This window comes from Saccopteryx bilineata, chromosome 5 (genome assembly GCF_036850765.1).
Source record: "Saccopteryx bilineata isolate mSacBil1 chromosome 5, mSacBil1_pri_phased_curated, whole genome shotgun sequence".
Classification (NCBI taxonomy): domain Eukaryota; kingdom Metazoa; phylum Chordata; class Mammalia; order Chiroptera; family Emballonuridae; genus Saccopteryx; species Saccopteryx bilineata.
The window spans coordinates 38,742,804-38,754,835 of NC_089494.1; the positions used below are offsets into that span (position 1 = coordinate 38,742,804).

General features: G+C 40.6%; 1 protein-coding gene across 13 annotated transcripts in view; it reads left to right on the forward strand.

Moving 5' to 3' along the window:
• ANKRD44 (ankyrin repeat domain 44) overlaps positions 1-12,032 on the forward strand; it is a 354,643-nt gene that overhangs the window by 170,145 nt on the left and 172,466 nt on the right. For all 13 annotated transcript variants that reach the window (XM_066233603.1, XM_066233606.1, XM_066233614.1 and 10 more), the window contains exon 3: positions 3,661-3,739. In XM_066233603.1, coding sequence (XP_066089700.1) covers positions 3,661-3,739 — 79 coding nt within the window. The remainder of the gene's footprint in view (positions 1-3,660; positions 3,740-12,032) is intronic.

Genomic DNA, 12,032 nt, shown 5'->3' on the forward strand with positions numbered 1-12,032 from the left:
TCCTGCATGCCCCCGACTGGGATCCACCCGGCACGCCCACCAGGAGGCGATGCTATGCCCATCTGGGGCATTGCTCCGCTGTAATCAGAGCCACTCTAGCGCCTGAGGCAGAGGCCATGGAGCCATCCTCAGTGCCCGGGCCAACTTTGCTCCAATGGAACCTTGGCTGTGGGAGGGGAAGAGAGAGATAGCGAGGAAGAAGAGGGGGAAGGGTGGAGAAGCAGATGGGCACCTCTCCTGGCCAGGAATCGAACCCAGGACTGCCACACACTGGGTCGATGCTCTACCACTGAGCTAACCGGTCAGGGCTACAGCATACTTTTAAGTGTATATTAACAGGGACACTAGGATTTACAATCAAAGATTTTTGCAACATGATCTCATGTAACACACCCATTTTATACTGTAAAAACCATGTCATAAAAGGGGCCACAAAATCAGGAAGGCCACTTATATAACAACAGGCCAACAAATTTCAATATTAAGGTTTTCTTGGTTTTATTTGAGGCCAGATTCTCAGAGCACTGACTTTGCTTCAGGTCAGATGAAGTTATAATTTGGGTTGGGTTAGTCCTTGTTGAAATCACTTAGGTAAGGTTTAATTTGTTGAATCAAACCCTGGAACCAGTTCAATTCACAGGAGAACGTATAATTATATGACTTTTATCCCAAGACTCAGGAGAAAATTTTTTAGTAGTTAGAGTGGGGATTTAGTAGTTAGAACAGAATATGAGGCTATAAATGCAAAGTGCTTGTAGAGATCTTAACAGAGGAACAAAAATAGAACGCATTTGTGGGAGCCTGGTCTCAGTTATTTGTATATAATTCATCGCACAAGTTGATACATTGGATTCTCAGATAAGCAAATGTGTTTTCAAAGATTGAATATTTTCACAGAAGGGGTGCTATAGCTATCTATAAGAAGGTGAACCATGGTTGTATATCTTACTGAATTTTCCAAGGCGTACCATTATTTTATATGGAATAGTTACGTGGCTGTCTGATTTCCACTTACCTGTAGTAATTACCTGCAGTATACATTGACAACATAAGTTCCAAGCTAATGCAGACTCCTCTTTTTATCCACTTAAAAGTTAGTTCATCCCTTCATAAAACCTATTTACCAGACCTCTTAACAAATAGACTGGTTTGAAGATCAGCTCCTTCATGTCCCCTGCCTGCCATCTGTTTTATGTATTAGTGCAGGGGTCTCCAAACTTTTTACACAGGGGGCCAGTTCACTTTCCCTCAGACCGTTGGAGGGCCGGACTATAAAAAAAACTATGAACAAATTCCTATGCACACTGCACATATCTTATTTTAAAGTAAAAAAACAAAACGGGAACAAATACAATATTTAAAATAAAGAACAAGTAAATTTAAATCAACAAACTGACCAATATTTCAATGGGAACTATGCTCCTCTCACTGACCACCAATGAAAGAGGTGCCCTTCCAGAAGTGCGGCGGGGGCCGGATAAATGGCCTCAGGGGGCCGCGTGTGGCCCGCGGGCCGTAGTTTGGGGACCCCTGTATCAGTGAGTCATGAAATGCCTAAAAGCAATGGTCTGAAAAGACTAAGCAAGAGCAGAGGGCATGAACGGTCAGAAAATGGAATGATATCCTTCGGCTAATCAAAGGTTGTTAGATGGATTGTATTTATATAATCAAGTTATCACAGGAATAATGATTAAAATTGGTAGTGAATCCGTGAATCTCTGGCAACTAAAATGCGTGCTAGTTTTAGGGGAAATCTCAGAGACAGCACACAGGCTTTGGTTACCATCGTTATGGGGCAATCAATGGAAGTTTGTGAAAGAGACCATGCATGCAGACCAGTTTAGTTTGGCCAATTTCTGCTGAACATCTAGCTTGTTGCTATGATAGGGATAAATGGGAGTAAGTTTTACTCTAAGAGTTCTCAGTCTTGGTAGGAAGATGTCACATAACTGTCTGTGCTGATGGCAATGATGGTTCTGCATGGAGCGCCTGCTGCATGGGCCAAGCCTCATGCTGCTTAGGGCTTTGCTTGCTTACATTATCCTGAATTCTCTTATCAGTTCTCTAAGGTAGATGTTATTATCTCCAATCATGTACAGCTAGGGAAGCAATATTTTTTCCTCTGCATATTATTGTATTGCACCTTAGCACAAATGTTAAATGCCTTGCCAAGGACTTGGACTGAAGTCTGGTGAAAATCTAAGCTTGGTTCTACTATATACTTATTGGGTCTTGAGGAAATTTCTTAATTTATTTGGGTCTCAGTTTCTCCTCCATGAAACAGAAATAGTAATGTCTGCCTCAGCTCTCAGCTTCATCCTCAGCATCCTCAGAAAGGCCTCACCTGACTGCTCTAAGGAATTTTATTCCCATCTTCCCAGTTACTTGATCCCATTGCCGTTTTAATTTTGTTAAGGCTTTTACCACCATCTGAAGTGGTCTGATGTGTCATTTGTTTACATGACTATTGTTGACCTCCCCACCTGAATGTAAATTTCATGAAGGCAGGGCCTGGGCCTTTCATCATCGCTCTTCTGTCCCCAGGAACTGGATCCTGGTACATAGTATGCATTCAAGAAGTATTCTAAATGGGCCCTGGCCAGTTGGCTCAGTGGTAGAGTGTCGGCCTGGCGTGCAGGAGTCCCGGGTTTGATTCCCGGCCAGGGCACACAGGAGAAGCGCCCATCTGCTTCTTTATCCCTCCCCCTCTCCTTCCTCTCTGTCTCTCTCTTCCCCTCCTGCAGTCAAGGTTCCATTGGAGCAAAGTTGGCCCAGGCACTGAGGATGCCTCCATGGCCTCTGCCTCAGGCGCTAGAATGGCTCTGGTTGCAACAGAGCAACGCCCCAGATGGGCAGAGCATAGCCCCCTGGTGGGCATGCCGGGTGGATCCCCGTCGGGCACATGCGGGAGTCTGTCTGACTGCCTCCCCGTTTCCAGCTTCAGAAAAATACAAAAAAAAAAAAGTATTATAAATGAATGGGAAATGGCCAGTGGTCGGCAAACTCTTTAGTCAACAGAGCCAAATATCTGCAGTACAACGATTGAAATTTCTTTTGAGAGCCAAGTTTTAAAAACTTTTTATAGGTAGGTACATTCCTTATCGAGGTAGTGACCGCACGTGGTATTTTCTGAAAGAGCCACACTCAAGGGGCCAAAAAACCACATGTGGCTCGCGAGCTGCAGTTTGCAGACCGGGGACCTAGGGGGATCATTAATGGAGGTAAGGTAGAAAGGAGAAGATGACCCTACTTATGTTTCACGTCCTAAGAACACTTCCATAAGAAAATGTTGAAAGCTTTGAGCTCTGTTGTTAAAGTTGGTAAAAGGTTCAAATTTGATTTTCAGCCATTCCTTAAGGTTTGAAAATAAATTTAGTTTCATCTTCCACTCCATGATGGTCCATCCTTGACCTGAGTTGGCTTTCCGTAAAAGGAGCAGGGAGGCCAGCACGACACACAGACACAGAAAACCGGATTTTTGCCCGTGTGATTGTGGGGGAGGCTGAGAGAAATGTATAACCAGAAGAGCTCACCTGAGAAAGTGTTTGGCCCTCACTCTCTCCCAGAAGCATTGGCCTCAGAGTAGGTGACTTGTCTTACATTGTCTACAAAAGGCACCTCCAGCTACAACTGACTTGTTTGTTTTTGCCATCGTTTCAGGATTCTGAGAAGCGAACTCCGCTTCATGTGGCCGCATTTCTGGGAGACGCAGAGATCATTGAGCTCCTGATTCTTTCAGGTAAATACCAGCTGTCCTTCAAGCCACCTGCAGATAATAATTTAGATGGCCAATTGACTAGATTGATTATTGTAACAAACCCAAACAAAATTTTTTTTATTGTGCTCATGGAAGTTTATTTGATTAGCGATTTTATCAGTAGGTGTAAGACAGCGCAAGACGTTCTTACTGAGAAAGGGTGTCTCTGGACCTGGCTGGTTTGTTCAGTGGTAGAGCATTGGCCCAGTATGTGGAAGTCCCGGGTTCGATTCCTGGTCAGGGTGCACAGGAAAAGTGACCATCTGCTTCTCCACCTCTGCCCCCCTTCTCCTTTCACAGCCATAACTCGAATGGTTTGAGAAAGTTGGCCCCAGCTGCTGAGGATGGCTCCATGGCCTTACCTTAGTTGCTGAAATAGCTCGGTTGCTTAGCAATGGAGCAGCAGCCCCAGACGGGCTGAGCCTCGCCCTGTTGGAGGCTTGCCGTGTAGATCCCGATTGGGGTGCATGCGGGAGTCTGTCTCTCTGCCTCCCTGCCTCTCACTTAATTAAAAAAAAAAGAAAGAAAGCATCTCCAGTAAAACTTACATTGCTTTGAACATCTGATTCCTGACTATCTAATCAGGCCCAGTCTTGTAAGATGCATTCAGGATATTTGGGTATCTTTTAATTTTTTTTTCCATTATAGGAAAAAAATAAAAGAACAAATAAGAAACTGGTTCCTTACAGTCTATATGAACAGGCACTAATGTGTATATTTACATATATGTGAATTGTGTTGCAAAACAGTGCTTTGTTTTGTTTATGGATATGTGACTATGACTGTAATAAAAATACAAGAACATTGAAGGAAGGGAAACACCAATTTAAGGATAGTGGTTACCTCTGAGGAGGCAGGTTGAGCGAGAGATGTTTTCAGGGAAAGGTATAAAAGGGACTACAACTCTAAAATTTTTTTATTTCCTAAAAATTGGGAGCAAATGTATGTTAAATTTGATTTGTGTGTACACTGGTCTTTGTGATATTATTTTTATTTTTCTATGGGTTTTAAATATTTTACCTGATTTTAAAATACCAATGCTTTCTTTCATTTTTGGAAACCTGTATGCTTAGTATATCTCACCAAACAGGTGTCTAGAACCCGTATGGCCTTTCTCCCCTGAGTATGTGCCAGACAGATCCCCGGAATGAATCCAAGCACAGGCGCATGTCTTAGGGTGGATTATATGCAGACTGAGTGGCTTCCTTCCTCCTCCTTTTTGTTTGGGAAGATTAAAATCTGGAGGAATGCCTCTGCCCATAAGACTATGCAAAAGGCTCTCCTAAGGTTTGGCCTTTGTTTGCAGTAGTGAAGGGAAACTGTAGAACCCAAAGGTAAGTTACGCAAAGGTCGAGCAGATACATGTGTTTAAGCTGATGTGGAGAACACAGTGGAGAAGAAACAAGAATTGTGCTATGATACACAAGGAAGATTCGCGTTTTCCTGATTCTGTTCTGTTCATCTTCTTGAGGTGGGTTTTCCTGGGAAACAGGTATCTGAGCCTGACAGCGTGTATGTCCTGTGCTCCTGACAGCTACCTGGAGCTTAGGTTAGATTTTGTGTGGCATTCCTTATGTCCTTGAGAAGAGGTCTTCCTTCTGACATTCTAAAGCTATTTCAGGCTATATTCCAAACAACTGAACTGGCACAGACTATGGTTAAGGGCCACCATATACCTGAGCTGTTGTCCCAGCAGTAGAAATTTGGCTCATGGGAAATTGTGGGCAGAGATCAGTGGGGTTGTGAAAGAGTTTTGTGATCCCAACTAGCTGTACCCACCATCCAAATGTTGCATTAAGAGACATCTCAGAGTCTCAGAAGAGCTAGATTCATGAATGTGCAAATTCAAAACTTTGTCTTAGACCCCCAACTTTGGTTTTTGTTTGTTTTTCCACATCTGAAAGGGAAGGTTTTAGTTCTGCGCATGAAGTTGAGCCATCTATTTTCCTCAGGTATCTGGGAGTTGGTGACTGAGGAACGTGATTTCATGTCACCTTCACCTGGGCATGGAGTCCACCAGCCTTTCTTACTTGTGGCTCCTTCAGCAGAGTCAGGAGGGGCTGTTCTGTACATTTTGATCTGTACACCTCTTTGGTCTTTAGAATTACTGAGCTGTTAACCTCTCTCATGTAATTTTTGGGTGACACATGCCAAGGAATTTTTCGTCCTCCTGCAATCAAAGATGCAGGGTATGAGAAAGATGTAGGGTATGAGAAAGCATTGGGAAAGTTCTTTAGAAATTTCACTCACCTGTGGAAGTTTAGGTAAAGGCTTGGAGTTCACATAGCTTTAATTGTCCCTTAGAGGTCCTGTGTTCAATCCGTAGATTGTGTTCCTAAAGAAATATCATTGTAAGAGCATGATGATTTCATCTCTGAGCTTACATCTGGCAGCTGACCTTTTAGGGAATCCAACCAAACGGTTTTCCAACTTAATAATGAATGAGGTGTTAATGATTCCCACGTTGGACAAATAATTTGGTCTTGCCAAAATAGCCCATTACGGCTGTGTTCTCTATTGTTGTATTAACTTACAGGCCGCGTGTAACCCAAGCCTACTTAATTCCTACCGACATTATCTCCTATGAGCCAGGCATATGGAACCCCAAATGCCTCTGAGCAGACAGAGAGGAATTTAGGCCTTGCAAAATTCCTCTTCTTATAACTGCCAGGCCAGACTCTGGCTTTATTTCCCCACACCTGACTCTAGCTTCTGTTTGGGAACTAGCCTTGTCAGGCTTAAGTCAGAGAGAAGGTCAAGAGCTTGCTAAATTATTTGCCCAGAGATGTATGAATGAGATCAGCGTGAGCCAGTTAGTGGATAAGACTTAAGCGGCAAGGGTTGAGATAATAGGAAGCAGAGCACACAGAAATGTGACCACAGTGACAACAGCTTGTGCAGAAGCTCTGGGGATGCACAGGGTCCACGTGCTGAGCCAAAGGAGGAACATGGGAGTTACCCACCTCTATATGGAAGTGTTTGGGACATGTAAGGACTAATTAAAAATAAGAATTTTTTTGTATGTAAGCCCCCAGACAAGTGGTATTCCTGTCAAATTATTTTCCGTGATTTTTCAAAACTTGATTTCAACTTTGACTGTACATCACCTCCAGAATCATGGCAGGTCATTCTTTTGATTCTCTTATGCATTACAAATATTCATCCTTTAAGGCTCTATTTATTTTTATTTTTGTTTTTGTTTTTTCCCCTCAGGAGGGGAGGGGGGCGATTCAATCACTGTGCTGATTTTGGCCCCCAGTATGTTGTGATTATAAAGTGATGAGCCATTATCCGGTGGGTGTGTAAACTGGCTGCAAAGGCAAGTCCAAGTGGAATTCTAAATATGTTCTGAGCAATTGCCACATATACGCACTTCCAAGGTCATTGCTTTGAAGGACACTGCTGTTGGACTATAATAAGATTTGGTCAGTTTGTTAAAAATAATAAAATCAGCCTGACCAGGCAGTGGCGTAGTGGATAGAGTGTCAGACTGGGACACAGAAGACCCAGGTTCGAAACCCTGAGGTTGCCAGTTTGAACATGGGATCATCTGGTTTGAGCAAGGCTCACCAGCTTGTGCCCAAGGTTGCTGGCTTGAGCAAAGGGTCACTCAGTCTGCTGTAGCTCCCCCACCTCTCCCCATCTAGGCACATATGAGAAAGCAATCAATGAACAACTAAGGTGCTACAACCAAGAATTGATGCTTCTCATCTCTTGCCCTTCCTGTCTGTCTGTCCCTATCTGTCTCTCTCTGTCTCTGTCACAATAAATAAATAAAGAAAGAAAATAGCAAGGTAATCTCATTATATTATAATCATATTTCATATGATCTTTTGTTTATATTTAGTTCTGCAATTAAAAGCCAAAGTTTGGATAAATCAGCCTTAAGAATCAATTATTCTCTTTGACCTATGAGATTTACCAGTTACTTTGTCTACCTTTTGTCTACGTTCGGCTTTTTCCTAGATGACAGGGCTAAGAGAGCAGAAGTATTGCCTCCGGAAAAGACGCTCTGAGTTCATGTTACTCTTGATCTTTGTGAAAATAAAATCAAGCGTTAATAGGCATGAGACGAAAACATACTTGTAATCAAGATTTATGCCTGGCAACTTTTTGTTGGGTCTTTGTTTCTGAAGAATCAATATAGCTTAGCACTTTTTTTTTTAACGTTTAAGCTTTTAAAATGTCCTTGGGTAAAAAGCAGTTGCCTTTAAATCATTAGACATGCAGACTCTGTGTCCTTCAGTGCACAATGGCGCCTGACAGGCAGGTAAATTACGTGAAGCTTCCTTTAGAAAAATCAGTTATAAATATTCAAGTCAGAGCCAGAACCATCTGACATCTGCCGCTGACACGTAAATAAGACTCTGGGATGTGTTCGGGGAAGAGGATGAGGAAGGCCAGTGGCAGGGGATCACACTGATGAAATACTGCTCGGTCCCCTTTGTCATAGTAAATCTGTGGTTCAGGGAGAGGAGGTTTCCTGGAAGCTGCCTATTCGGTCTTCTGGAGGAGGATGAGTGGAGGGGCAGAGGACTTTGACCTGAGAGAAGCCACTTCCGAGGTTTCTGATTATCTTTTGATACCTCAAGCTGCTCAGAAACAACACTGATGTTGTTTGTTACACACTTGGGGGTGGGGTGTTGCTTTATTTTTTTTTTTTTTTTTATTTTATTTTATAATTTTATTTTTTTTAATGGGGTGACATCAATAAATCAGGATACATATATTCAAAGATAACAAGTCCAGGTTATCTTGTCGTTCAATTATGTTGCATACCCACCACCCAAAGTCAGATTGTCCTCTGTCACCTTCTATCTTGTTTTCTTTGTGCCCCTCCCACCCCCTATCCCTCTCCCATTCCCCCCTCCCCCCGTAACCACCACACTCTTATCAATGTCTCTTAGTTTCACTATTATGTCCCACCTACGTATGGAATAATACAGTTCCTGTTTTTTTCTGATTTACTTATTTCGCTTCGTATCATGTTATCAAGATCCCACCATTTTGCTGTAAATGTTCCGATGTCATCATTTCTTATGGCTGAGTAGTATTCCATAGTGTATATGTGCCACATCTTCTTTATCCAGTCATCTATTGATGGGCTTTTTGGTTGTTTCCATGTCCTGGCCACTGTGAACAATGCTGCAATAAACATGGGGCTGCATGTGTCTTTACGTATCAATGTTTCTGAGTTTTGGGGATATATACCCAGTAGAGGGATTGCTGGGTCATAAGGTAGTTCTATTTTCAGTTTTTTGAGGAACCACCATACTTTCTTCCATAATGGTTGTACTACTTTACATTCCCTCCAACAGTGTATGAGGGTTCCTTTTTCTCCACAGCCTCTCCAACATTTGCTATTACCTGACTTGCTAATAACAGCTAATCGAACAGGTGTGAGGTGGTATCTCATTGCCGTTTTGATTTGCATTTCTCTAATAGCTAAAGAAGATGAGCATCTTTTCATATATCTGTTGGCCATTTGTATTTCTTCCTGGGAGAAGTGTCTATTCATATCCTCTTCCCATTTTTTTATTGGATTGTTTGTTTGTTTGTTGTTGAGTTTTATGAGTTCTTTGTATATTTTGGATATTAGGCCCTTATCTGAGCTGTTGTTTGAAAATATCATTTCCCATTTAGTTGGCTTTCTGTTTATTTTGTTATCAGTTTCCCTTGCTGAGCAAAAACTTCTTAGTCTGATGTAGTCCCATTCATTAATTTTTGCCTTCACTTCTCTTGCCATTGGAGTCAAATTCATAAAATGCTCTTTAAAACCCAGGTCCATGAGTTGAGTACCTATGTCTTCTTCTATGTACTTAATTGTTTCAGGTCTTATGTTTAGATCTTTGATCCATTTTGAGTTAATTTTTGTACAGGGGGAGAGACTGTAGTCCAGTTTCATTCTTTTGCATGTGGCTTTCCAGTTTTCCCAGCACCATTTATTGAAGAGGCTTTCTTTTCTCCATTGTGTGTTGTTGGCCCCTTTATCAAAAATTATTTGACTATATATATGTGGTTTTATTTCTGGACTTTCTATTCTGTTCCATTGGTCTGAGTGTCTATTTTTCTGCCAATACCATGCTGTTTTGATTGTCGTGGCCCTATAATAGAGTTTGAAGTCAGGTATTGTTATGCCCCCAGCTTCATTCTTTTTCTTTAGGATTGCTTTGGCTATTCGGGGTTTTTTATAGTTCCATATAAATCTGATGATTTTTTGCTCTATTTCTTTAAAAAATGTCATTGGAATTTTGATGGGAATTGCATTAAATTTGTATATTGCTTTGGGTAATATAGCCATCTTGATTATATTTATTCTTCCTAGCCAAGAACAAGGTATATTCTTCCATCTCATTATATCTTTTTCGATTTCCCTTAACAATGGTTTATAGTTTTCATTATATAAGTCCTTTACATTCTTTGTTATGTTTATTCCTAAGTATTTTATTTTTTTTGTTGCAATCGTGAAGGGGATTATTCTTTTGAGTTCCTTCTCAGTTGTTTCATTGTTGGCATATAGAAAGGCTATTGACTTCTGTACGTTAATTTTGTATCCTGCGACCTTACTGTATTGGCTTATTGTTTCTAGTAGCCTTTTTGTGGATTCTTTGGGGTTTTCGATGTATAGGATCATATCATCTGCAAAAAGTGATACCTTTACTTCTTCTTTTCCGATATGGATGCCTTTTATTTCTTTGTCTTGTCTGATTGCTCTGGCTAGAACCTCTAGTACCACATTAAATAAGAGTGGAGAGAGTGGACAACCCTGTCTTGTTCCTGATTTAAGGGGGAAAGCCTTCAGTTTAGTGCCATTTAATATGATGTTAGCTGATGGTTTATCATATATGGCCTTTATCATGTTGAGATATTTTCCTTCTATACCCATTTTGTTGAGAGTCTTAAACATAAAATTGTGTTGTATTTTATCGAAAGCCTTTTCTGCGTCTATTGATAAGATCATGTGGTTTTTGTTCTTTGTTTTGTTGATATGGTGTATTACATTAACCGTTTTACGTATGTTGAACCATCCTTGAGATTCTGGGATGAATCCCACTTGATCATGATGTATTATTTTTTTAATATGTTGTTGTATTCGATTTGCTAGTATTTTGTTTAGTATTTTAGCATCTGTATTCATTAGAGATATTGGTCTGTAGTTTTCTTTTTTTGTGCCATCTTTGCCTGGTTTTGGGATGAGGGTTATGTTGGCCTCATAAAATGTGTTTGGAAGTATTGCTTCTTCTTCAATTTTTTGGAAGACTTTGAGTAGAATAGGAACCAAGTCTTCTTTGAATGTTTGATAAAATTCGCTGGTATAGCCGTCAGGGCCTGGACTTTTATTTTTGGGGAGGTTTTTAATGGTTTTTTCTATTTCTTCTCTACTGATAGGTCTGTTTAGGCTTTCTGCTTCTTCTTGACTCAGTCTAGGAAGGTTGTATTGTTCTAGGAATTTATCCATTTCTTCTAGGTTGTTGAATTTAGTGGCATAAAGTTTTTCATAGTATTCTACAATAATTCTTTGTATATCTACGGTGTCCGTGGTGATTTCTCCTCTTTCATTTGGATTTTGTTTATATGAGTTCTTTCTCTTTTTTCCTTGGTAAGTCTTGCCAAGGGTTTGTCAATTTTGTTGATCTTTTCAAAGAACCAGCTCCTTGTTCTATTAATTTTTTCTATAGTTTTTCTGTTCTCTAATTCATTTATTTCTGCTCTGATTTTTATTATCTCCTTTCTTCGGCTGGTTTTGGGTTGTCTTTGTTCTTCTTTTTCTAGTTCCTTAAGGTGGGAAGTTAAGTGGTTCACTTGGGCTCTCTCTTGTTTGTTCATATATGCTTGGAGCGATATGAACTTCCCTCTTATCACTGCTTTTGCTGCATCCCATAGATTCTGATATGTCGTATTGTCATTTTCATTAGTCTGTATATATCTTTTGATCTCTGCACTTATTTCTTCTTTGACCCATTCATTTTTTAAAAGTATGTTGTTTAGTTTCCACATTTTTGTGGGATTTTTTTCCTCTTTTTTGCAGTTGAATTCTAGTTTCAAGGCTTTATGATCAGAAAATATGCTTGGTACAACTTCAATTTTTCTGAATTTGCTGATATTGTTTTTGTGGCCCAACATATGGTCAATTCTTGAGAATGATCCATGTACACTGGAGAAAAATGTATACTCAGTCACTTTGGGATGAAATGTCCTGTAGATGTCTATCATATCCAGGTGCTCTAGTGTTTTGTTTAAGGCCACTATGTCTTTGTTGATTCTCTGTTTGGAT